At 38.3% G+C, this 27,838-nt stretch overlaps 1 protein-coding gene across 1 annotated transcript in view; it reads right to left on the reverse strand.

The window, feature by feature from the left end:
* Nucleotides 1–27,838, reverse strand: part of Dnah8 (dynein axonemal heavy chain 8) — a 275,799-nt gene that overhangs the window by 211,433 nt on the left and 36,528 nt on the right. Inside the window, exons 8-17 of the mRNA XM_076860182.1 lie at nucleotides 23,371–23,517; nucleotides 18,936–19,133; nucleotides 16,259–16,335; nucleotides 14,731–14,830; nucleotides 14,050–14,169; nucleotides 11,855–11,990; nucleotides 7,887–8,074; nucleotides 2,208–2,288; nucleotides 1,333–1,449; nucleotides 80–199 (exon numbers count right to left, since the gene is read on the reverse strand). Of these exons, the coding sequence (XP_076716297.1) occupies nucleotides 80–199; nucleotides 1,333–1,449; nucleotides 2,208–2,288; nucleotides 7,887–8,074; nucleotides 11,855–11,990; nucleotides 14,050–14,169; nucleotides 14,731–14,830; nucleotides 16,259–16,335; nucleotides 18,936–19,133; nucleotides 23,371–23,517 (1,284 nt within the window). The remainder of the gene's footprint in view (nucleotides 1–79; nucleotides 200–1,332; nucleotides 1,450–2,207; nucleotides 2,289–7,886; nucleotides 8,075–11,854; nucleotides 11,991–14,049; nucleotides 14,170–14,730; nucleotides 14,831–16,258; nucleotides 16,336–18,935; nucleotides 19,134–23,370; nucleotides 23,518–27,838) is intronic.

The raw sequence follows: 27,838 nt of genomic DNA on the forward strand, positions 1-27,838 counted from the left end.
GTGTCTGCTTTTAGATTATCAATTCACATTTTATGCTCATGGCTCAGTATTCTTGTGATTATAATTATTAAATGCATACCTCGTTGAGGGTCAACATGTCTTCTACTTTGGTAGCACCATCTTCCGGCAAGGAAATTAACACTGTTTTGGCTATCTCCTTTAGAACGGTATCAATGTGCATTTCACACAAATCGTTGACCTACCAACGGGAGCAAGAATGAAAATACATTTTAAAAACAACTTTGTCCCTTTAGTGCTAGCTTTTTGTTGGTGTCCTTTTTGAGTTACTAATTCACTTAGAGGGCTAAAGTCTGGAAACTTGCACCCTGAGTCAGGCATCATTTGGTGGAAATGTTAGGAGTAGTACAACTGTAAAAAAAGCTTAGAACTAAGGTTTTCTTGAGCAGCAACTGTGCCATAACCTCCTATGCATTATCTCTGTTGTTCTTCATTCCAGCAAAAGGCATCAGTATCTCCACTTTATTTATTTATTCATTCATTCATTCATTTATTTATTTTGGTACCAGAGATTGAACTCAGGAGCACTTAACAACTGAGCCACCTCCCCAGCCCTTTTGTGTATATGTATGTGTGTGTGTGTGTGTGTGTGTGTGTGTATGTGTGTATGTGTATGTGTGTTTTATTTAAAGACAGGGTCTCACTGAGTTGCCTAGGACCTTGATAAGTTGCTGAAGCTGGCTTTGAACTCATGATCCTCCTGCCTCGGCCTCCCAAGCTGCTGGGATTATAGGCATGTGACACCCCACCCGGCAGTATCACCACTTGAAAGCTAAAGACACCAAGGCTCACAAAAGTAAAGTAGATTCAGAGAGGAACACATGGCTGGAAAAAAGGCAGTGAATCCTACCCAGGTTTACCCAACTCCAAAGCCTCTGAGTTTGTTTATCATATTGTGCCACCATAATACACAGACTAGAATATCTAAAAAGATATGCATGGTCTAGGTAGCAAACATGTTAGAAATCCATAGATAGTCTCCATTTAGACTAAAGCCTCATATAGTTAATTTTAGAGCAATTAATATTAAATTTTAGGCACACTATTCTGCTGTCTTCAACAGTCTACAATTATCTCATTTTCTAAACTATAATGAACCATCATTTTATCATATTAAAGGCAAGATAATTCAGGATAAGAACAAGGCAACTCGATCCAAACCAGTAAAGGAAACATCAAGTGTTTTATTTTTAACTTAACGGATGTTCTTTTCGTTAAGAGTCACCCCCATTAAAGAACTTCTATGTATAATTAAACTATTACTCATATTCTCAGTATTAATATATGTAGGTTTTTAAAACTTATCAATTTTACCTTCTTTAAAAGTTGATTGAACATATCCAAAACTGATTCAACTTCTTGAAAGAAGCTTTCCAGTGTTAAAGATGACCATGTTAATATCGTAAGCCCTTGCCTCAATACGGATTCCACCTACAAAAAAGTAAAGAGTTAACAGCTCCCTTTTCTTTTTTCTTTTCTGCAATACTGGGGATTGAACCCAGGGGTGCTCTACCAGTGAGCCACATCTGAGCCCTTTTAATGTTTTTGTTTTGAGACCAGGTCTTGCCAAGTTGTGGAAGCTGACATCAAATTTCAATCCTCCTGCCTCCACTCCGCCTCCTTAATTGCAAGGATTACAGGCCTGTGCCACTGTACCAGAAAACAGCCCCCCACCTTTATTTATTTATTTATTTATTTTTTTGGTACTGGGGATTGAACTCAGGGACACTTAACCACTGAGCAATCTCCCCAGTCCTTTTTATTTATTATTTTGAGACAGGGTCTCACTAGGAACAGCTCCCATTATTAACAGGAGCATCTGCGTGTATAAAAAGGCTTTCTTTTATTACCTGCAAATATTATAGGTTATATTTTCCTAATTATATTTTCCCAGCATTATGCCTAATAAAGATGAGTTTTTTTGTTTTAAATCATCTTTGGCTGTCCAGGAAGCAATCATGGAGCTTTAGGAAATGCTTATGATTTAGATTTAGTTTTTTTCCAAAGGCAACAAATTTAGACAAGAAATCATTGTGTAGGGAGAAAAAACAAAAAAACAGAGCCATAAAGTTGAACTAGAAAAATAGAGGGTCTAGATGAGAACAGATGACCTAAAACCCATAATCTATAGAATATGAATCTAATTTTAAGTAACAGGGAAATCAATGTAAATCTTCAGCATTACCAACCTTTTTCACTTTAGGGGTCATCAGATTGACAAACACAGTAGGCACTTCCTGACATAAATCATCATAATACTGCAGAAGACCCTGTAAAAATAAAATGGTATATTTTACTTTGGTTCATTTTAAAGCAATAGCCATGTTTTGATTCATACTAGGAAGATTTCATTCAACCTGTTTCCTCATGTCCTGCCACCGTAGAGGTTACTCATGTACATTTATATTGATTTACCCTACTTTTCTATTACCTGTAAATTATCTGTGCCTTCTCTTTAGGTATCTAGTCAATAGTACTTTCCAGGCTTTATTTTTTCATATTTATAATTTTTCTTTCTAGATGTTATTGCAAATTGTTGGATAATAATCTTTTTGTGATGGCTGTTATTATACATTTTCCCCTTTCTGTTCCTCATCTTCTGACATATTAAAATATACGCTATCGCTGATGCCATACTTGCTTTCTGAGTTTAAATAAATCTATCTTTAGATCCATGCAACCAGAATTAATAGACTTTTAATGTTTTCCTTTAGATAGTCTTTAGATATAAACCATGATGATCAATTTTCAACCATTTGTAATTTTTTTTTACCATGTATTACACTGTGGTGAGAGACATAGAGTCAAGTTACATCTTCCCCAAGTGAATATTAAACTGTTTCAGTTTCTATTTAGTAGTTTCCAAGTTCTTTATTCCTTTCCTTTTCATCTGATACTTGTAGTTGAAGTTTTATATATGATTGGCACTTGGCAAAGGACTTTGACTTTCAGGTCATTATCCAAGGCTAACGGAAACCCTGTAAAATGTGCTGCAAGTAATATTAGCCTCAACTTGCACCAGTCCTTTGACAATTGATCCTCCAAAGTAGCAACTGACCAGTCCAAAAACCTAGTCTTTGAAGCCAAATCCACAGTTTCCACAATGCCAATGCTCCTCTGAATTGTTTTTTCTGTAACAATTACATAGTATTTTGATAAGAGCTAAAACTACTAAATTCCTTGAAAGAAATGAAAGGAAAGTGAACAAGGGATCTTTATTGTGGCAGTGTCTGAATGACTTGAGGAAAAAGAGGAGTGGGGGAGGGAGTGGGAGGAGGAGGAGGAGGAGGAGGAGGAGGAGGAGGAGGAGGAGGAGGGAAGAAAGGGGAGGGAGAGTTTTTATAGCCAAAATCTAATGGGGTCTCTGGGTCTGCAAGCCGCCTTGTTGGCGTACAGTTATTGGATCATACAGTAGTTGTTAAAGGTGTCATCTTCTGCCCTCAGGCAGACCGGGCAGGGGCCAGATGTGGGTTTCAGTTGCACCAAACGGGTGGGGGCTGAGTGTTCAGCCTTGAGGCAAACAAGTGATAAGGAAACAGACTAGTGAGGGTGAGAGTCAAGTGTTCAGCCCACTCTGCAGCTAACATTTGTTCAGCCTGCTCCACAACTAACAAGAAACATAGGCAATCTTTGTGACCTTGGATTAGGCAAAGATGTCTCAAATATGACACCAACAAAACAAAACAAAATAGACACAGGAAAAAAAAGTATATAAATTGGGCTTCATCAAAATTTAAAATGGGGCATGGGTTGTGGCTCAGTTGGTCTGGGGTTGTGGCTCAGTGGTAGAGCACTTGCCTGGCATGTGTGAGGCACTGGGTTCGATACTCAATACTGCATGTAAATAGATGAGTAAAGTAAAGGTTCATGAACATCTAAAAAAATATTTTTTAAAAATGTAAAATGTATGTATTTCAAAGGACATCATTAAGAAAGTGAAAGGCAATGCACAGAATGGGACAGAAATTTTGCAAATCATATAGCAGATAAAATCTATAAATACCTATTACAACTTGAAAATTTAAAGGCCAAATAATCCAGTTGAAAAATGAGATGGGGTGGGGTTGTGACTCTTAGTGGAGCACTTGCCCAACACGATTGAGGCACTGGGCTCAATCCTCAGCACCACATAATAATAAATGAATGAAGTAAAGGTATTGTGTCCATCTACAATTTAAAAAAAATAAAAAGAGCAAAGATGGAGAGGATGTGGAAATAAAGAAACATTTTTACACTGTTGGTGAAACTGTAAACTAGTACAACCACTATGGAAATCACAGACTCCTCAAAAGACTAGACATGGAACCACCATATGACCCAGCTACACCACTCCTCAGAATTTATCCTGAAGAATTAAAGTCATTTTACGAAAGTGATACATGCACACCAATGATTACAGCAGCACAATTCCCCACAGCCAAAGTAGAGAACCAGCCTAGGTGTCCATCGGTGGATGAATGAATAAGGAAAATGTGGTATACATACACAACAGGGTTTTATTCAGCCATAAAGAAAAATGAAATTATGACATTTGCAGGAAAATGGATATGTTAAGCAAAATAAGTTGAACTCAGAAGGTTAAGGGTTACATGTTTTCTTTCCTATGTGGAAGCTAAAGAGGAAAAAGGCAAACAAAGTGGGGGCAGATCTCATGAAAACCAAAGGGAGATCAGTAGAAGAAAGGGACCAGGAGGAGGGAGGAGGGAAGGGAGGAGGGAAGTGCTGGGGAGTGATATTGGCCAAGTTATATTGTTATATTGTGTGTATGTATGAAGATGTAACAACAAATCCCACCAATATGTACAACCAATAAATAATAAATAATGCAATAAATAATGCACCAATAAAAGTTGTGTTTTAGTCCGCTTTTTTCTCTGCTGTGACTAAAAGACCCAACCAGAACAATTTTAGAAGAGGAAAAGTTTATTTGGGGGCTCATGGTTTCAGGTCTCAATCCACAGACAGCAGGCTCCATTCCTCAGGGCTCAAAGTAAGACAGAATATCATGGCAGAAGAGTGTGGCAGAGAGAAGAAGCAGGTCATATGATGATGAGGAAGCAGAGAGAGAGGACTCTGCTTGCCAGATACAACTATATACCCCAGATATATGCCCTATCTCCTCCAGCTGCACTCCACCTGCCTTTAATTATCACTCAATTAACCCAACCGGGTGATTAATTTGCTGATTAGGTTAAGGCTTTCACAGCCCAATCATTTCCCCTCTGAATCCTCTTGCATTATTTCACATGTGAGCTTTTGGGGGCATCTCACATCCAAACCATAACAATGTGGAAAAAAATTTAAATGGGCAAAGGATCTGAACAGATCTTCCTCCAAAAATATACAAACAGCCAATAAGTTCATGAAAAGATGCTGAACATCATTAGTCATCAGGGAAATGCAAATCAAAACCATTTCACATACACTAGGATGGCCCAAATGAAAAAAGACTGGTAATAACAAGTAATGGCAAGGATGCAAGGATACTGGAAACTTTGTACACTGCTGATGGGAATGGAAAATTATGAGCCGCTTTGGAAAGAAGTACAGCAGTTTTCAAAAGGTTAAACATGGCGATATCAAGTTCAGTCATTTCACTCCTAGATATTGATATCCAAGAGAATGAAAACACATTGTTTCAAAGTTTTTATGTCCACCCGAAAACGTGTACACAATGTTCACAGCAGCATTATTTTTAATAGCCATAAAGTGGAAACAACCCAAACGTTCATCAATTGATGAACAGATGATGAACAGATAACTAAAATTTATGCAATGGAATTTTATTTGGCCACAAAAAGGATTGAAGTATTGATACATGAACTAATAGAAAGTACCTTTGAAAACAGTATCCAAGTGAAAGAAGCCAGTAGCAAAAAAAAACACAAATTATCTAATTTCATGTGTATGAAATGTCCAGAATAGGTAACTCCAGAGAGGCAGGAAGTGAACTGGAGATTTCCAGGGTCTGGTATAATATAGAGAGTTGAGGGAATATAGGGAGCAAATGCTAATGAGGTTGTTGAGGATGATGAAAATGTCCTATCGTTGACGGTAGTGATGGTTGGGCAACTTAGGGAAGATACTAAAACCATTTCATTGTATACTTTAAATGGGTGAGTTGTGTGGTATGTGAACCATATTCCAATAAAGCTAGTACTTTATTTTCCTCTCAGTGCTGAATTTGGAATTCAGGGCCTCACACATGCTACACAAATGCTCTACCACTGAGCTACATCCCCAGCCCAAAGCTATAATTTAAAAAACCCTTTGGGAATCTATGTTCTAATACTCTTATCTTTTTGTTGTTCCTCTTTTTTAAATATTACTATGTATGTTTTTCAGATCTTTATTTTATTTATTTACTTTTATGTGATGCTGTAGATCGAACCCAGTGCCTCACATGTGCTAGGCAAGCGCTCTACACTGAGCTATAATCCCAGCCCTTTTGCTGTTCCTCTTAATGTCACATATTAATATCATTGTGACTTTTAATTTATTGTAATTTCTATTACGGTAAAATTTGAAATATTCTTGTTAAATTTTTTTTCTAAAAGAACTTCATTATCAACTTGTCTTTGTGCCCAGACATGGACCTTAATTAAATCAAAGAGATTTGTATAGAATGACATAATAAGAACGGAAGATTCATGTTACTCTTCCCAGTATGAAACAGGAAGAGTCTGCATCTACTTATCATGTTGTTGGTTCTAAAATAGTTAATGCACCAGCACAAAGAGAATTCTTTTTCTTGTTGAAGACTCAGCTATTCCATTAGTTTCTATGTATTAATCTTATAATGCAAGTTTAATCAGCTCTCTGTTGTTGGATTTAGAGTCCAGCCTCTGCTGTTACTAATAGTGCTGAACCTTCCTGCACTTATGTATCTTCCTGCATTCCCAAATATGTGTCCATACTGTCCTAGAGAAAGCAAAAAAAGGACAAACGTGTGCTAACTGGCTGGCTAAAGAAACCTGATCTAGCTTACTTGTGCTTCACATTTTAGAAACTATGCATTAGGATTTGAATATATTTTGATGGACTATTTTTTGTGCCATTTTGAATATATTTTTGTGTGCCATTTTCATTTTAAAATTTTTCAGATGGCCCAGGACTGAACTTGAATTGAAGCAAAGCTCCATTTCAGCCCACAATATTAAATAATCATTTCCACTCGTGTCAATTTTGGGGGCAGGGTGATGGGGTGGGGGTACCGGGGATTGAATTCAGGGGCACTCAACCACTGAGCCACATCTCCAGCTCTATTTTGTGTTTTATTTAGAGACAGGGTGCCTCGCTTTTGCTAAGGCTGGCTTTGAACTCACAATCCTCCTGCCCCAGCCTCCAGAGCCACTGGGATTACAGATGTATGCCACCACACCAGCCACTTATGTCATTTTATAGTCATCTTCATTTATATTATTAGCGCCACAAGATTGAATGTATTAGGGGCTGGGATTGTGGCTCAGTGGCAGAGCGCTTGCCTTGCACATGTGAGGCACTGGGTTCGATCCTCAGAAGCACATAAAAAAAATCAAACAAAATTTTAAAAAAGATTGAATGTATTATAAAGCTTTATAAACTTAATGCACTTAATCTATAAAGTTCTAATTAAGACTTTTTAACAAATCTGCTATTTCATTACTTATTATCCAGAAATGTAAGTCTGATTCCTGACACTCTTCTCTGATCTTTCCATCTCCAATCTTTCATTTTGCTTGCAAGTTAATAGTTTAATTCTATCAAGAATCAACATAGTAATGAATTTTCCCTCCATGTCAGCAAACCTGCAGGAATGTTTTTCTTACATACACACACACACACACACAATCTCCTTCAAAATAGTCAGAAAACATCATCTGTCTTACCTGCAAATACAATTTGTCTGATTTCAATTTATTTTCCAATTTTAACAATCTCTTCGCCTGCTCTGGAACATCCAACTTCATCTTTATCATGCACTTCGTTTCCCGCACAATTTCCAAAATTTTGGGATCAAAATTAACCAGCAACTTCCCTGTTTCTGGATGTCGTACAAAAAGTGTGGCTTGTAAAGCTACAAATAAATGAGCACTGATATTATTTATTCTGGATTTCCTTTATGCTCCCAGCTCTGTTTTCCTGTCTGTCTTCCCCACTGAACAATAGCACTGATGCCCCCGGGTACTAAGCCCAGTATCTGTCACACGGTCAGCACTCAAGACCTCAACGGATGAAGATAGAGTGTCTAGAAAGCCCTAAAATAAGATCCAGAGAGAGAAAAGTTGAACAATTACTGACAGCCTTTGTGCTGTGAACCATGGTACTTTTCTAAGTGGGTCAAAGAGATCTGTGGTTTATTTTTGTGGATTTTTACTTTACCCCTGAAAAAGAAAATGGGCAAAGATGATACAACTCATAGATTTCAAACTCTTTTGCACCCTAATTCCAAACTGGCTTCTGTACCTGAATTCAATCTCCATCCTGAATTGTTTTTATAATGAAGCTCAATATCAGTAACAAATATTTTTAAACAACATTGAGTTGTGAAGTCAGAGTTTAGAGGAGGATTTTTTTACACTGTGTCTTAAAGGAGTATTGTTCATAAAAAATAAGCATTTTCAGATATACCTTTTATTAAGAATTGAAATACAAGATCCCAAATTGTTCTTGCTGGCTAGCCTTAAATTATTTGCTACCAGTACTGAGAATTTAACCCAGGGACACTTTACCACTGAACCTCATCCCCAGTCTTTTTATTTTTTATTTTGAGATGGAGGTCTCACTAAGTTGCACAGGGCCTCACTAAATTGCTGAGGCTGGCCTCAAACTTGCAATCTTCCTGTCTCAGTCTCCTATGCTGCTGGGGTTATAGGTATGTGCCACCATGCCTGGCATCATAACATTTTATTTTATTCTGTAAGGACAGAAAGGTCTGCAACAGAATGAAGATGGACAAGGACTGATGGCCAGGAATGCTCCAAACTGAGGGAGCATCTCATTCCCTGTGACCACCAGCAGGGGATCTTTGTCAAGTAAGCAGCTTAAGGAGGCTGAAGCAGGCCTCCAGCTACTATCCCAAGCATCTACATAGTTAAGCACAGTTACATCAATGGAACACAGGAAGCCTTCCAGAAAAATTCATTTTCCATAGACTGGGCTCACATGAAACAAGTTCCCTTTATACTGTTAGTGTTACTTGGCCCGCTTCTCCTGGGCACCAATCCACTACAATGAGTTTATCGTACCTGATACAGGTCAGCTGATGTTCTCAGGAGGAGTAAACCCTCCAGGAAACTTGATATAATCGTCTTTTATAAAGATAATCTGATCTCTGCTGATTGGACATTTTAAAAATATCTAAAGAGTCCCCTCAATGTGCCTGGTACCCATCTTGACCCTTTTAGAAGGAGTACAGTGTTGAAGTGGCACCCCCTTTCTCTACTGAAAAGTCTTAACTGGGTCTTTCCAGAAATCTTCATCCAGACTGATTTTAGGACTGTCTCTGCAAAAGAGTTCAATGTAGATAAACTTCCTATTTTCATGTTGCCCTGTTTACTTGGCCACTGGCCAAGAAGATACCAGCACTCCAGGTGCTGGGCACCCCCTTACTAGTTTTTCACAAACATATCCAGTATAGTACTTTGAAGAAATGTGCAAACAAGGCCTCTGGCCTTGAGCTGGGCTTCACAGAGATGTCTACATTTTTAAGATAAGAGAAGTTATCAACTGGGCTCCATGGTAACAGCTGGCAGGGGGAGAATAGAAAGAGAAGAAGCTCTCCCCTTCTCAGGTGTTGTCCTTGAAGAGTTAAAATGCCCAGAACTGTGAAAAAAAAAAAAAAAAGTTGCTTTTACGTGAACTTCTGTAGACTGTGAACTTCTGAGCCGCTCCCCTTACATGCTGGGTATAAAACTCTGAAACTCCCTGAACTCGAGGTTCAGGGGATTGATTGATTACAGCAAAAGCTGTGCCCTCTGAACCTGGCTGCAGCCAAATAAAACTGTTTCCTGTTTCAGTGCCTTGCCTCCTTTGTCCCTACAACAGTGTAAAGGTTAAGAGAACAGACTGAGTGAATCCTGGCTCTGCTGTTCACTAGCTGTGTGATCTTGAACAAGTCACCTAACCTCTCAATGCCTCAGTTCCCTCATCTAATACACGAGGACAATAACAGCTCTTCCTAGGGCTGCTATTAGGATCAAAGGGATTTGTTTATGCAAAGTGCTTAGACAAACCTGGCACACTGGTGAGCATATAGTATATGTTGGCCATGACCACTATTTAAAGGATACACGATGAAACAGACACAGGGTATCCTTGGGATGTGAGGAGGAGATAAGGTGAACACATAAGGCAGTGTCATGAGAAGGAACTGTAGATAAAATGTGTGGAGGACTTTGGAGGAGGAAAACATCATTTTCAGCCAAGAGGAATAAGAAAGGACTTTATGGAACTGGTAACTGTTGAACTTGTATTTGAACATGTAAAGATAAAAGGAAGGGCATTGGGGACACAAAAATCCAGAAAGACACCAAAAAAGTAGAAAAGTGTGTGGCATTGTAAATGCAAAACAGTGCACACTCCATACTTTGGTTGTTAAAAATTCTCTTTTGCCTTTTTCTGCTCTGTGAGTTTTCAGCTTATCTTGAAGGTCCACCAGGAGCACTGCTCCATTAGCAGGCTTTCATTAGAATCCCCAGGGGCCACCTACAGTGCATTCCCCAGAAATGGGTGGTCCATGAAAGTAGTTTATTGAACGCTTAACTATGCCAGTTGGCACTGGCACCCTGTGGGGACCGGGAAGCTGTCCTCTAGGCTGTAGGTATGCAGTGAACCGATGGTCTGTGTATAACTGCCATGTCCCCAAGAGCTAAACTACAAGAGTTCTGGAACCAAAAGGTAGAAACAGGAACAGCCTCTCTCACCATCACCCCTAAGCACCTGCAGAATGTGTGCTCCCCAGGCCTGCAACTCCATGCTCTGCCCAAGGGAAGATCCTGGTTTGGGAGGCAGACAGAACTCCACCAGGGAATACGGGAGGAATTGCACCAAGGTCATGGCTCAGAGCTGAAGGTTGTGGTTTTGACTTCATGGTTAAGACGGGACAAAACAGGAAACTGAACTGACCAACAACTGAGTCCACATGAAAATCACACCCCCATGGAGAGAGATGGGGAAGAACCATCTCCGGCCCCAGAGTGAGCTCTGCCCAAAGCCTTGGCTGCAGAACCCCTCCCCTCAGAGGCACCTGAGCCAACCCTAACATTATTAAGTCACCGGAGCTCAAAACTGAAGTCCAATGCAACAACAGAAAAGGAAAAGGAAAAAAACGGATGGAGTGGGAAAGAAAAAAGAGAAGGAGGAAGGGAGGCAGTGATTCTATCTCCCCTGATTGGGACTGAGATTTGAATCGACAACATGATAAAACAGAATACGCATAAATCTATGGAGAGGGTATAACATATTTTCACTTTTATATACTGTTTTTCAGGAGAAAGTCATAATTTATGTATATCAATTTTATTATCATGATAACTTTTGCTATAAAATCCAACTGTTGGACCAGGCATGGTGGCGAGGGCCTGTGGTTCCTGCTAGTTGGGAGGCTGTGGCAGGGACATCACCAGAGCCCAGGAGTTCTAGACCAGCCTGGGCAACACAGTGTGACCCCATCTCCAAAAAATTTTTAAAAGAAAGAAGAAAATCAGAAGATTAATAGGAAAATAAACTACTGTTATCATCCCTAAATCTAAATTTCAACTAGCCTAAAATTATGTGAAAGGGATGTAGAATATTCTCCAGAACCATGAACTCACTCAGAGTCCCCAGCCCCGACTTGTGGCCCTCTTACACTCACCATATTGCAACTGCGAAATCTCCCGGACCCAGGCTGTGTGGTAGATCACCTCAAATTCCACCAGCACATAGGAGATTTTGTTATACTGACGGATGACAGATTTACCTTCCATACTTGACAAAATTTCGGAGTTTTTCTGTGTTTTTTTAAAGGGGAAAAAAGAAAGGTATATTTTAAGAAGTTGCAGACTGTTTTCATAAAACTTTATATTTAAGATGACAGCAAAGGCTTATGCTATCCATTGAGGCATGTAAGAGATGGGGAAGGCCATGGAAGCTGGAGATACGAGTAGGAAAACATTACCAGTAGAGAGGGAGCACTGCAAAAGGAAAGGATTTAAAAAGAGAGGTCTTGCCAGGTGCAGTGGGCACACCTGTCAGCCCAGCAGTTCCAGAGACGGAGGCAGAAGAGACTGAGGCAACTTAGTGAGGTTCTAAGCAACTGAGTAAGACCCTGAATATAAATAAAAATATAAAAAGGGTTGGGGATGCGGTTCAGTAGTTAACCCCTGGGTTCAAATTCCTAGTACAAAAAAAAAAAAGGTCTTGCTGGGTGCAGGGTACACATCTGTGATCCCAGAAACCCAAAGAGACTGAGGCAGGAGGATCATAAGTTTGAGGCCAGCCTCAGCAAATAAAAAATAAAAAGGGTAGGGATGTAGCTCAGTGGTAGAGTTCCCCTGGGTCCAATCCCTAGTACCTTCAATAAATAAATAATAGAAAAAGAGAGGTCTCTAGCCCTACAACCAGTCCTAGGCATTAGGAGTCTCCATCTCCAAGTCTCTAGTCCGTCCCTACAACTGAATGATACTGTGAATATCATAGCAGAATCCTAAATTCCAGCACCAAAAAAAAAAAGTAGTTATATATCAAAGAATTAAAACCAAGTTTCTTTACATAAAATTGAAAGATTTGATAGTAGGGGATAGGAAAGGTAGTAGAATACAACAGTCACTAATAAGCCATTATGGAAAAATGTGAATGTGTAACCGATGTGATTCTGCAACTTGTATTTGGGGTAAAAATGGGAGTTCATAACCCACTTGAGTCAAATCTATGAAAGATGATATGTCATGAGCTTTGTAATGTTTTGAACAACCAATAAAAAAAAAAAAAAAAAAAGAAAGATTTAGGTTTCTTTCTTTTCTTTTTTTTTTTTTTTTTGAGAGAGGAGAGAGAGAGAGAATTTTTTTTTTTAATATTTATTTTTTAGTTTTTGGCGGACACAACATCTTTGTTTGTATGTGGTGCTGAGGATCGAACCCGGGCCGCACACATGCCAGGCGAGTGTGCTACAGCTTGAGCCACATCCCCAGCCCAGATTTAGGTTTCAATTTACAAATGCCAGACAAGGCCATCTCTACTCTTCCTCTATAGTAACTTGAGTCCCCCCTCAACCTTCTGTCTAAGGCCAAGGTTTTGTTTTTGTTTTTGTTTTTGTTTTAAAAAGAACTTTTTTAATATTCAGAACAATGAAATAAATGATAACAGCCAAACCAAACAGCAGAAACTTCATACTGAATAATGCCCTATATAAAGTAATAATAAAATGACTTGCAAGACTACCATTTTATAATTATTTCATTCTGCATTCAGCCATACGACACAGCAGCAAGAAAATCACTCTACTCTGGCGCTCTCTGCCTCTTACATGAAAACAAAACTAAAACAAAGAAAAGACAAAGTGGCAGTTTCAGAATGCCAACCAGGCCTCAGACTAGCCTGTTCTTGAGAAATCTAATAAGTGTAAGGACATCAGGAATGAACACACTGTTATGCCCTGTCTAAGGCTAAGATCCTCACGCAGGAATACAGTCAGTGTGTCTCGCCTTCATTAAATACATATCCATGAACCATCTGTCCACACATGGAAGTAAGTTTTGCGCTAGGCCTGCACTCACAGCATTCTCAAACAATTATTTTAAAGAAGTCTTTACAAAGTGTCTGTATTATTAAAAGACATAACATTATGAGATGCACCAACTCTTGAGATAACTGTAATTGAACTGGCTTATCTACTCAACACAAAAGAATTGACTGAGTCTCAAGCATATTTATAAGCTAAATTTTCTTTGCCCAGTAAAGAACTGACCTCATCTTATCGGGCACAAATATTACAGGGTAAAATGTACCTGCAAAGCAATTTTGTATTAAAATCACAATACACACATATTATAAATGTAATTATTGGCTTACAAAGAAATAGTTGATGGGCTCGTTGATCCGGCGATAGAGCTGCCTCACCCAAAGTATCTTTCCTGCGATGGGGGGCATATTGCGAGCTAGAGGGGGGTCGTCTTTTTGAGAATGATAAAGCTGTAATTAAAATATGGTGTTAACATTTGAATTCTAAAGTGGAAAAGTACAACAGTATTTGTACAGTTACTTAACCATTATTCACATGTTGCATATAGAAGGGGTCACTAATTATGTAAATACATTCAGAGATGACATCTCAAAGCTCAGAAACAATGATGTTTACAATATATGATACTTAATTCTCTCTTCAACCTTTATTTCCTATTGCATGTATTTTTTTTCTGTCCAAATTTTATGGACACTTTCAAAGGAAGAAGCATATCTATCACAATATTCTCCAGAGCCTACCTTTCCATATTTAAAAATACTAACTTAAGTGGGCTTTGCTATACACACAATTGACTGCTGTGGCAAAAAGTTCTTTAGAGTAAAGAAGTGGTGACCTGGCTGTCTAGCGACATGCCCCACCAGCACCTTCCCACATGAGGAAGAGAACCTTGAAGGTCCTCAGCAGTGAAAGAGATTCCTCCAAAAAGCTTGGCACAGGAGAGTGTTCAGATTATTTTTCTTTTTTGTACTATGACTATGCATAATTCCATTCATAAACAGGCCACTTGCCTTTTTAGTAGCTTCAAGTTCAGCCACATAATACTGAAGAATTCGCTCAATCGTGTGGCTGATTTCTAACTGAAGACAGGGAATGTTCAGCTTCTGAAATCTAAAAGTAATTAAAGCTGAGTCATCAAAAAGGAAGTGAGAAATATACCAACTACAGGTTCATTCACCTGACAAGATATTCATACTGGACCTCACACACTGGACTAGAATGTCCCCTGATGAAAGAGGCAGGGGCACCTGTACTCTCCTGGAGCTTTTGGAAAAGGCAGCTTGCAGTCAAGAGTCACACTACCAATGATTTAACAGGGGACCTGGCCAAGGCTGAGGAATCAAGATAAATTTCCCTGAGAATGTGACATTTAAGCTGACATGAAAGAGAAGAGTGGAAAATGGCTCAGTAAAGGTGCAGCGGAGCACACTGAATGTACCTCTGCCAATGTTAGTGCTCAGGTAATTCCAAGTAAGCAGAGCCATGATGATGACTTTGTCCACCAAACAGCACCTCCACTGAGAATAGTGATGCACAGGAAGTAACAGGACCATAATGTTGATAATAAAATGAATTGACAATAGCGTCCATAGGTAAAACAAAACAAAACAACAGGGGTGGGGACAGAGATGGAAGAGAGAGACAGAGAATGAGGTTGTCAAGAAAATGGTACCTGTAGACTGCAGTACTGCCAATCACCAGAATTACATTATGTCTGAATCTTACGATGGTCTCTCAAGGTATGGGTCATCATTAGAGAGATATGGAACTTGAAATTGTGTTTTCAGAAGGACAAGCTGGACCCAAACCCAGATCCTCTGACTCCCAGAAGAGTTCCTAAAGGGCCCCAACATGGGTCTTGGGTTACCTACGCCTGAGCTGGAAAAGTAAGGCCTCTAGCCTAGCTCGTCCTTCTAATCCAGATTCCCTGCCCGCTGCGGGGAACTGCCGTTTGGAGTGCAGGGAAAGGAAGCTGAGGGAGAGTAGATTTTAGGTGCTCTTACCACAAAAAGAAAGAGAGGGGTAACTGTGTGAGACGATGGATATGTGAATTGCTTGGTTGCAGTAACCACTCCACAGTATACATCAAAACACCATGCTGTATACCTTATGTATACGCAATGAAATGAACTTTAAACAAAAAAGATAGGAAATCCCTCAGAAGAAAAATGAAAAATTTTACTCTTACATAATCTCACTTTGGGAAATGCCTTCAATATGTAGAATTAAACATTATTCGTTCCCTTCCCAATAACTTACAGAATTAACCTTGAGCATATTACAGGACTGGGGGTGGAGGAACATGGCAGGTAATTTCATTTTGTTACTGAAAGACTTCTACTATAAAAATGCAATGAAAAAAATAACATCCTCTATTTCAAATTTTTATCAACCTATTTAGTGGTAATTGAAAGGTTAATATTGTAAGTATTCAGGTTAATGTAGGAGAGATTTCTGAGCAGTATCTTATTTGAAATTGTGTTTTCAGATAATAAGTGTCCCACCTAGAGACTATACTGCTTAAAGTATTATAAATACCTTTGCAGCAGCTGAAGAGCCTGCTGAGAAGACAAGATTTTTCCAAAAGTACTGTTCATAAATGCTTGTATTTGTACCTAAAAAATATTAATATTTACATGTTTTTTTTATGTTAAGGAAGAGATTCTACAGAATCAAATAGCTTCCAAGATATCTACCCATCTAGAAATGCTCCATCCAGTATGACAGTCACAGGCCACATTGTAGATCTTGAGCACTTAAAATGTAACTACTTAGAAATTAGACGTCTGTAAATGTAAAACACATGCAGGATTTCAAAGACAAAAAAAGATGATGTAAAATAGCTGGTTAATGATTTTTATATTAATGCCATTTTAAAATTACACCATTTAGAATGAGCTGGACTGAATAAAGCATAATTATTAAAATTAATTTCACCTGCCTCTTTTTACTCTATTGATGTGGCTTCTAGAAAAATCAAAGTTACATGTGTTTTCCATTTGCAGCTCATTACTGTATATCACTGTTTAGAGAATTTATGAAAGGACTGTCCCTTACCAAACATTTTTCTCTGGAACATTTAGAATGTCTAAGTGTGCTCATAGAGCAATGTAATGACACTACACACCAGGGGCAAGAGTATCATTTTCCAACACTACTACTCTCAGAAACATCTTTGCCACTGCTAAGGAGGAATGAACAGCAGAAAATGTTCTTCCAAGACTCCTCTTATCCCAAGAAGTGAACTCCAAATTCCTGGTACCCAAAAAAAGAAGCTGAATCACTGTGCAAATTACTTTTACAGACTATATTGGTTAGATCTACTAATATACATCACACCCACGAACTGAACATTGGAAAAGGAAGGAAAATTAAAACACTGCCACCTCAAGCAAATTATCTGTTACAAGGCTAATCTGGCCTCTGAACTTACTGAAAGCTAAAATTTGCATCTAGGACCACAATGTAAGTCTTTAAAATAAATTAAGAGATAACAAGTTTTTAAAAAATCTTCATTGCCAGGCTGGTGTTGTTGCTCAGTGGTAGAGCGCCTGCCTCACACGTGTGCAACACTGAGGTCGATCCTCAGCACCATGTAAAAATAAATAAATAAACTTACCATATCCATTTAACTAAAAAAAAAAAAAAAAAAAAACTCCATTGCAGGTGGGGGGGAGGGGGAGCGGAGGGATGGGGACTACGGCTGGGGTTGTGGCTCAGTGGTAGAATGCTTGCCTAGCATGTGCGAGGTGCTGGGTTAGATATTCAGCACCACATAAAAAGTAAATAAGTAAAAGAAAGGTATTGTGTCCAACTACAACTAAAAAAACAAAATAAATAAAATAAAGTTAAAAACATTTAATTCCCAATGCATTTTGGAAGCAAACTCTATCCTACTCAACTAATCCAAAATTAAAAGTAATAACTAAAATATGTCTTAATATTATAAGAATCTAATTGTCAAAAGCTAAAAGGAAATCTATGCCAAAAATAAAAAGCATTATTATTAGAATGATAGAATTTTAGGAATTTTTAAAATTATACTGCCCATATTATATGTAATATAGTTTTTTAAATTAATACATGCAACAAAAATATTTCTGTGTTTGTGTGTGTGTGTGCGTGCATGTGTTCATGCACATGGCAGGACGTGCTGGGGCTCTAACCCAGAGCCCCAGGCTTGCTAGGCAAGTGTTCTACTACCAAGCTATATCCTCAATCCAAAACTGAATTTTTTTCTTACTTTCACGGCAAAAATTTCAGATGCAAAAAGAGGACCAAGAATATTCTTGTCCCTGCCTGTGTCTCCGGGATGCTCTACAGCAAAGAGATTGTTTCCTGGGGCTAAACTTGGTTCATTGGTAGTTTTCAGTTAAAAAATAACTGAGGTCATGTAAGTCCAAAAGGTAAGCAATATGTTTCAGTCTCATCTAACATATTTTGTCTCCTCCTCCTCATGCCTCTTGTGTCCTTTAATTTGTGACACAAGTGAGATCAGAGCTCTTCAAAGATGTCCTCTGTGGCTCCAGGAAGAATTCAGGCATAGGGCACAAGGCCAAAGGGAGAGTGATCCACCTTCCCCAACTTCTCTCAGATATCTCTGTACTTAAAGAAAAAGGACTACAGATGGGTGCAGTGTCCCACACCTGTAATCCCAGTGGCTTGGGAAGCTGAGACAGGAGGATCATGAGTTCGACGTCAGCCTCAGCAAAAGCGAGGCGCTAAGCAACTCAGTGAGACCCTGTCTATAAATAAAATACAAAATAGGACTGGGGATGTGGCTCAGTGGTTGAGTGCCCCTGAGTTCAATCCCTGGTACCACCCCCAACCCCCACAAAAAAAAAAAAAGAAAGAAAGAAAAAAATAAAGACTATAAATTCTTTCTTACACTGGAAAAAATGACCCTGGCACAACAAAAATGAAATGCAAATTTTAAAGTAAATTTAAAATGAACCATAACTCTAATAGCCCTTCAGGTTTCTGATTATTCATTGACATCTGGCATTGTATATGTTCATTTTTCATTAAAACAAAAAGTTTAAAAATATTTGTGGGCTCCTTTAAAACATTCACACTGCTAACATTTTTATCAATTCACAACAGGAATGTAACACAAATACTAAATATGTGAACATTGACTCTATGTGAATATTATAGGACAGCGCTACTGATCACTCTTCAGCTTTCCTAAGGAAGAGCATGTATAACTACTTACCTCCAAACTATTGATTTTTGTCATAAAGTGTACAAAATCTTTGTCGAACTCTGTCCGTCTTGGATCCAGAATGTCATATTGTTTTTTCTGTACCCCTTGATATATATTTTTGAATTTTATTGCCATGATATCTATTCCTTCTATTGTAGAATTACTCAAGGATGTATATGTCTGAACAATCGTTATCATTTCTGTAATCTTAAACAGAGAAATGTTACTTATTTATTGGCAGTACTGGGGATCAAACAGCACTGGCTAGGCAAGCACTCTACCTCCGAGCAGCAGCTGCAGCCCAATACTATTTTATATTTTTTAAATGAGATATGAGGCCCCTTCTCTGAAACAAGTTCTTAATGAATCATTGGTTAAAAAATCAAACCAATAGACAGGCTCTAGAATCATTTAGATCATATCAACCTGAGCTGCTTTATAGCTAAGCTATATCCCCATCCTCTTTATTATTTTTTTTTTTTTTTTTTTTTTTTTGAGCAGGGTCTTGCTAAGTTACCAAAACTGGCCTCAAACTTGTCGTCTTCCTGCCTCAGCCTCCTGATTTGCTGGTATTACAGGTATACATCACTACTGGACATGCATCCGGCTGGTCATTCTGACTTTGAACCTCAGCTTTTTATAACAGGCTCTGACTTAGCTTGACCCTTGGGCTCTCCTTTTAAACTACTTAAGAGTTCACAGAGAGGAATGGGGCTGTGTCTCGATGGCAGAGAGTTTGCCTAGTGCATATGAGGCACTAGGTCTGATCCTTAGCACCACATAAAAATAAAGGCATGCTGTCCACCTAAAACTACCAAAAAAAAATTTTTTTAAAGAGTTCACAGGGGTAGTCCAATGGGGGTATGCCTCCTGTGCCCCACTCACCAAGAACAGCCCAACCAGGCTAAACCCTGGCCACAATTCAGAATAAGTTTGATAACCTTCATTTGAGGGTCTGGATGCCAATGTCCACCAATTATACCTGGGAGAAATGCCAGTCATTCAAGGGGATCTCAGTGCAGAGGAGTTGGAATAACCTAGCAATCAGGCCACACTTCAGGCAAGGCCTCTGGGACAGCTGCTTTAGCTCAGATTGCTGAGCTCTGCTGACTTGACTTTCTATTCTTAAAATAAGAGGCAGGGCCTTCCCAGAGACAAGGAAGAGGTACAATGCAACTACCCATTACCATCGCCACCCAGCACCAAAGGAATGCCCAGGCTGCTTTTCACAGACAGATACCCATTCTGCCTAGAATCAGACTTGCAAACCAAGGATCTTTATTGCTATTAGGTTATTACGATCTACCAAACTCAAAATTGTACTCAAGTTGGCAAGATTCCTTGTTCCAGGAAATTAAGGGTAATTAGGACCCCCTTCAAAGTTCATGCTCTAGTGGTTCAGAAACATAATTGGCTGGAATGTGTCTCAGTGTAGCCCTGTCCTAGCATGCACGGGGGTCCCAGATTCCCTCCCTAATCCCCAACACCACAAAGAGGCGGGAGGAGATTAAGCATCTTTGTGGAACAAGTTCTGACCAATGGGGCCTAATTATTAATTTGACACATGTCAATATCCTTCTAACTAGCCAGATGCCCCCCCAAAATCACTACTATTCACAAGCCAGTCTTATACAACAATTTCTTAGATATGGCACCAAAAAGCACTAGGAACAAAAGAGAAACTAGATAAGTTGGGCTCCATAAAAATTAAATACCTTTGCTTCAGAGGACACTCTGAGGACAGTTAAAAGATAGCCCACATAATTAAAGAAAATATTTGCAAATCAAATCTAATATGGAATATACTAAAGAATGCTTATGGGCTGGGGTTGTGGCTCAGTGGTAGAGCATTTGCTTCACACATGTGAGGCACTGGGTTCAATTCTCAGCACCACATAAAAATAAATGAATAAAATAAAGGTCCATCAACAACTAAAAAAAATTTTTAAAAAGAATGCTTATAATTCAACAATAAAAATATTAACAACTCACAATGTGCAAAACATTCAAACAGACATTCCTCCAAAAATGAAAAATAAATGGACAATAAGTACATGAAAAGATGCTCAAAATTATTAGTTATCAGGGAAAATCAAAACCACAGTGAGATACCACTTCACATCCACTAGGACCGTCAAATTCAAAAGGACAATTGTGATAAACAAGTGTTGTTGAGGACGTAGAGAAATCTCAGCTTTTAGACCTTGCTAATTATAATGTAAACTCATGAAGCTACTCTGGAAAAATGTTTGGCAGTTCCTCAAAGACAAATATGGAGTTGCCAGTGGGGTGCAGTGGCATCCACCTGTAGTCCCCAGCTACTCAAAGAGCTGCAGTGGGAGGATCACTTGAGCCTAGGAGTTTGAGACCAGCAGGGGCAAATTAGTGAGAAAATATGGGGTTGCCATATGACCCAGCAAGTTTCCTTTTATGTAGATACCTGAGAAATAACAACATATGTCCACATTAAAACTTACACACAAATGTTTGAAACAGCATTATTCATAATAGTCTAAGAGAGGAAGCAACCCACATGTCCATCATCAGATGAGTGGATAAATATGTATTCATGCAAAGGAATATTCAGTGATAAAATGTATAGTGTGCAAAATGGAACTTGAAAACATCATGCTAAATCAAAGAAGCCAAAAGACTAAATATTATATGATTCCATTTATAAACTATGTCCAACATAGACACATCTATTAACGTCAGAAAGTAGAGTTAGTGGATGGTTAGGCAGGGAAGAGGGGCAGATAGGATGTGACTGCTAATAGGTTCAGGGTGTGTTCAGTGGGAATAAAAGTATTCTAAAATCGTATTTTTGGTAGCTGTGTGAAAATATTAGAAACCATTGACTTGTAAACTTTAAATGGGTAAATTGAATGATATGAGAACTTTGTACCAATAAAGCTGTTAAAAAACAAATAGAAGAAATAAAAGCCCATAGCAGTATGTATTAAGGACCTCACTCGGTCACTGGGTTCTCTATTTTCCTATCCTGGATGAATCAGGAGATTTAAAAATAAACACTGGCCTCTGGACATGTCTGGGAAATGCTCTTCAATCTATATCATGTCCCTTCACGCCCCACTTCCCAACAAAAGATGAATGGGATCCTAAAGACTACCAGGATCAAGGAGTTTGAAAACAGTAGGGTGCCGGGAGGACTGGCTCAATGAGATCTTTATAGACATGTCAAAGGCTAACTGCAAGGAACCTCTGGTGCTGGTTCCTTACATCCCTGAAAAAATACCATTCCTCCTCAGTGAGCCTTAACAAATGAAATGAAAGGTGCAGAAGTTTCCCAGCCACACCTGTCTAGCAAAGGCATCCCCCACACAATGTCTAGGTGCACGCAGGCCCAGAAAGAGGAGGGGCCAGACATCCAGATATTCCACAATGATTGGGTTCTGCCAGGCATTTGCAGGTATTTCATCTCACATCCTAACATCTTGGTCAAGGGATAGCTGGGTCAAATGGTGGTTCCATTCCCAACATCCTAACATCTTGGTCAAGGGCAGAAGTTTCATATATATATATATATATATATATATATATATATATATATATATATGAAAGTGGAATGCATTACAATTCTTAATATATAATTTCTAACCCCCTGTCCCCTCTCTTCCCCTCCCACCCCTCTCTTCCCCTCCCACCCCTCTGCCCTATCTAGAGTTTATCTATTCTTCTCATGCTCCCTCCCTACCCCACTATGAATCAACCTTCTTATATCAGAGAAAACATTCGGCATTTGGTTTTGGGGGATTGGCTAACTTCACTTAGCATTATCTTCTCCATCTCCATCCATTTACCTGCAAATGCCATGATTTTATTCTCTCTATTGCTGAGTAATATTCCATTGTGCATATATGCCACAATTTTTTTTTATCCATTCATCTATTGAAGGGCATCTAGGTTGGTTCCACAGGTTAGCTATTGTGAATCGTGCTGCTATAAACATTGATGTGACTTTGTCCCTATAGCATGCTGTTTTTAAGTACTTTTTTTTTTTTTTAAATCCTGAGAAGAGGGATAGCTGGGTCAAATGGTGGTTCCATTCCCAAATTTCCAAGAAATCTCCATACTGCTTTCCATATTGGCTACACCAATTTGCAGTCCCACCAGCAGTATATGAGTGTGCCTTTTTCCCCACATCCTTGAAGGGCAGAAGTTTTTAACATGGAAATAGAACTGAAGTCATGAGAGAGATGAAAATTTGCAATAGCTGGTATGTGCCTGGCAAAAGGCAATAAGCAAGGATAAAAAAAATTATAATAAATGCAGTGATTTTTGACTAATTTAATCAGATGGTTCATATTAATAGTGAGACAAAAGATCTGGAACAATGATTTTCAATAACACTACATGAAGCATGAAACGGGGGTGACTTGCAGGGATTGGGGGGGGAGGGGTCCAGTGACTGCATAACACTTACCTTCTCCAGTCTTTTACAGAAAGCTTCAAATTTTCCAAATATGTACATTTCTGAAACCTCAAAAGATTTCTCTCCTGATGAGTCTAAAATCTGTTTCCTTGTTTTGTGAAAAGATGACTGATACTCCTTGAATAGAAAAATGCAATCCTACAAGAGAATTACAAGAAGGGGTGGGGTGGTGAGATGTTTGTTCTCGAATCTTCAAAAATTCTAACCTCGCACAGAACTAATCATGCAAGCCCCTCAAACAGGGGCTGCTGCTGTTAACCAAGTTCAAGTTCTCTGTCTGTCTACATATTCAAAGCCTGTAAAGACCAATATAGTTTTTAAATATGCATAGAGTGTTTACATCTCTTCATCCTCATTATTTTCCCTTATCCTACATCAAACTATGACATGTACTATTTGTTTTCATATGTTTGTAGCTAATTACCTCTACAAGAGACCCAGTAGTTATCTGTCAAGACATGTCTATTCAGCTGACATCCTTCTTTGAATCAGCATTCTTGATATTCTTGATATTCTTTGTGTTTTATGTAACATAAAGACTTTGTAATAACAACTTACCATCCAACTATCATTGCTCCAAAAGGAGATCATAAAGGATTTTATTTTATTTTATTTTGGCAGTACTAGGGATTAAACCAAGGGCTTTACACTTGTTAGACAAGTGCTCTGCCACTGAGCTACATCTCCAGCCCAAGATCATAAAGTTTTTGATTGGCTGGAATCCTAACATTTGACTGCAGCTATACCATTGGCCAGTCATTAATAGGAGTAAGGTGATATCTCATTGTTGTTTTAATTTGCAAAGCTAAAGGCATCATCAGTGAACTGAGGAGAAATAAAAAATAAGATATAGTTGCTAGGGTTCAGTAGGAATTAACTATCGTGTCAAGCTCACATTTTCTAAAACCAAACTACTCTTCAATGTTAAAATTTCTCAATGTTACCATGGGACATTTTTACATGCAGATTATCCCCTTGAGATAATTATTTCATTTTCTTTGGATGTGTACCCACAAGAGGGAGCACTAGATCACATGGTAGTTTACTTTTGATTTTTTGAGGAGCCTCTTGTACACTGTTTCACTATTTTCCATAACGGCTTTAACAATATTCCCACCAGCAGTGCTCAAGAGTTCCCTTTTCTCCACATTCTTGCCACTGCTTGTTATCTTGTCATTGTTATAATAGACATTCTAATAGGAGTGAAGGGACATCATTGTTTTAACTTGCAAAGCTGGGAGCATCATCCAGGCTGACTTCAAACTGTATTACAAAGCTACAGTAATCAAAACAGAATTGTACTGGCATGAAAACAAACATAATCAACAACAGAACAGAAGAGAGGACCAGAAATAAATCCAGGTATATGGCCATCCCAGATGGTTCACTTCAATAAATTGCCAAGATCACAGAGTGGAGAAAGAAAAATCCTTTCAATAAATTGTATAAGGAAATCTCCTCCTGCTATTTTGAAATTGGACTCTAACCTCACACAGTATACAAAAGTCAACTCAAACAGGGTAAAGACTTCAAAGTTAAGACATGAAACTATAAAATTCATACAAGAAAACATAAAGGAAAAGTTCCTTGACATTGGTCTGAGCAGTGATTTTTTTTTAAATGACTCCAAAGTATAAGTAACAGAAGCAAAAATACACAAATAGGGCACATTAATTAAAAACTATGCAGCAAAGGAAATAAGCAACAGGGTGAAGAGGCAATAGGATTGCTGACAGTATTTGCAAACCATGTATCTGGTAAGGGGTTCAGATCCAAAATATATAAGGAATCTGAACAACGCAAGAAAGTAAATAATCTGATTTAAAAATGGGCAAAGGACCTGAAAAGACATTTCTTAAAAGATATACCAATAGGTACGTGAAAATGTGCTCAGTGTGACTAATCATCAGTTTTATTCTTATTTTTGTTTATTTGTTTTGGGTTTTTCTTTTTTCTTTTTTGTTTTGTTTGTGCTGAAAAATTGAACTGAGGGGTACTTAACAACTGAGCTGCATCCCCAGTGCCTCCTCATTTTGTTTTGAGACAGGGTCTCACTAAGTTGCTTAGGGCTTCACTAAGGCTGATCTTGAACTTTTGATCCTCCTGCCTCAACCTCTGGGATCACAGGTGTGCACCACCATGTGCGGCTCAGTTTCTTTTTCTTTTCTTTTCTTTTTCTTTAATTTTGAACATTTATTTCTTTTTTAAATATTTTTATTCTAATTTGTTATATATGACAACAGAATGCATTACATTTCATATTACATATATAGAGCACAATTTTTTATAGCTCTACTTATATACAAAGTATCCTCACACCATTCGTGTCTTCATACATGTACTTTGGATAATGATGTCCATCTCATTCCACCATCATTTCTAACTCCCTTCCCCCTCCCTTACCCTTCCACCCCTTTACCCTATCTAGAGTTCGTCTATTTTTCCCATGCTCCCCCTCCCAACCCAACTACAAATCAGCCTCCTTATTTCAGAGAAAATATTCAGCATTTGGTTTTGGGGGATTGGCTAACTTCATTTAGCATTATCTTCTCCAACTCCATCCATTTATCTGCAAATGCTGTAATTTTATTCTCTTTTATTGCTGAGTAATATTCCACTGTGTATATATACCACAGTTTCTTTATCCTTTATCTATTGAAGGGCATCTAGGTTGGTTCCACAATTTAGCTATCATGAATTGTGCTGCTATAAACATTGATGAGGCTGTGTCCCTGTAGTATGCTGTTTTTTAAGTCCTTTGAGTATAGATCAAGGACAGGGATAGCTGGTTCAAATGGTAGTTCCATTCCCAGTTTTTTTCCAAGGAATCTCCATATTGCTTTCCATATTAGCTGCACCAATTTGCAGTCCTACCAACAATGTATGAATGTGCCTTTTTACCCACATCCTCGCCAACTCTTACTGTTGTTTGTATCCTTTTTTTAATATTTATTTTTTATTTTTAGGTGGACACAATATCTTTACTTTACATTTATGTGGTGCTGAGGATCAAACCCAGTGCCTCGTGCTGAGTCACAACCCCAGCCCCTGTTTATGTTCTTAAAAGCTGCCATTCTGACTAGAGTGAGATGATATCTTAGAGTAGTTTAAAAAATATATATATAAAGGTGTTATATATATTAGTTGACACAACACCTTTATTTCACTTGTTTATTTTTTATGTGGTGCTGAGGATCAAACCCAGGGTCTTGCATGTGCGAGGCGAGCGCTCTACCGCTGAGCCACAACCCCAGCCTCTTAGAGTAGTTTTGATTGCATTTCTCTAATTGCTAGAGATGTTGAACATTTTTTCATGTTTGTTGATTGACTGTATATCATCTTCTCAGAAGTGTCTGTTAAGGTCCTTGGCCCATTTATTGATTGGGTTATTTGTTTTTTTGGTGTTTAGCTTTTTGAGTTCTTTATATATATACCCTAGAGATTAGTGCTCTATCTGACTTGTGAGGGGTAAAAATTTGCTCCCAAGATGTAGGCTTTCTATTCATCTCTCTGATTGTTTCTTTTGCTGAGAAGAAACTTTTTAGTTTGAATCCATCCCATTTATTGATTCTTGATTTTAATTCTTGGGCCAACAGAGTCTTATTAAGGAAGTTGGGGCCTAATCAGACATGATGGAGATTATGGCCTACTTTTTCTTCTATTGAACACAGGATTTCTGGTCTAATTCCTAGGTCCTTGATTCACTTCAAGTTGAGTTTTGTACATGGTGAGAGATAGAGGTTTACTTTCATTTTGTTGCATATGTATTTACAGTTTTTCCAGCACCTTTTGTTGAAGAGGCTCGCTTTTCTTCAATGTATGTTTTTGGAACCTTTGTCTAATATAAGATAATTATAATTTTGTGGGTTAGTTTCTGTGCCCTCTATTATGTACCATTGGTCTACCAGTCTGTTTTGTGCCAATACCATGCTTTTTTTGTTACTATTGCTCTGTAGTATAGTTTAAGATCTAGTATAGTGATGCCATCTGCTTCACTCTTCCTGCTAAGAATTGCTTTAGCTATTCTGGGTCTCTTATTTTTCCAGTTGAATTTCATGACTGATTTTTCTATTTCTATGAGGAATGCCATTGGGATTTTGACGTAATTGCATTAAATCTGTATAGTATATATAGTGGTCATTTCAATAATATTAATTCTGCCTATCCAAGAGCAAGGTAGATCTTTCCATCTTCTAAGGTCTTCTTTCTTTCTTTAGCGTTCTGTAGTTTTCATTGTGTAGGTCTTTCACCTCATTTGTTAAGTTTATTCCCAAGGTTTTTTTTTTTTTGAGGCTATTATAAATGGGATAGTTTTCCTTGCTTCCCTTTCAGAGGATTTGTCACTGATATATAAAAATGCATTTGATTTATAGGTGTTGATTGTATATCCTGCTACTTTGCTGAATTCATTTACTAGTTCTAGAAGTTTTCTGATGAAACTTTTTGGGTCTTCTAGGTA

Source organism: Callospermophilus lateralis, chromosome 6, assembly GCF_048772815.1.
Source record: "Callospermophilus lateralis isolate mCalLat2 chromosome 6, mCalLat2.hap1, whole genome shotgun sequence".
In the NCBI taxonomy this organism is placed as follows: domain Eukaryota; kingdom Metazoa; phylum Chordata; class Mammalia; order Rodentia; family Sciuridae; genus Callospermophilus; species Callospermophilus lateralis.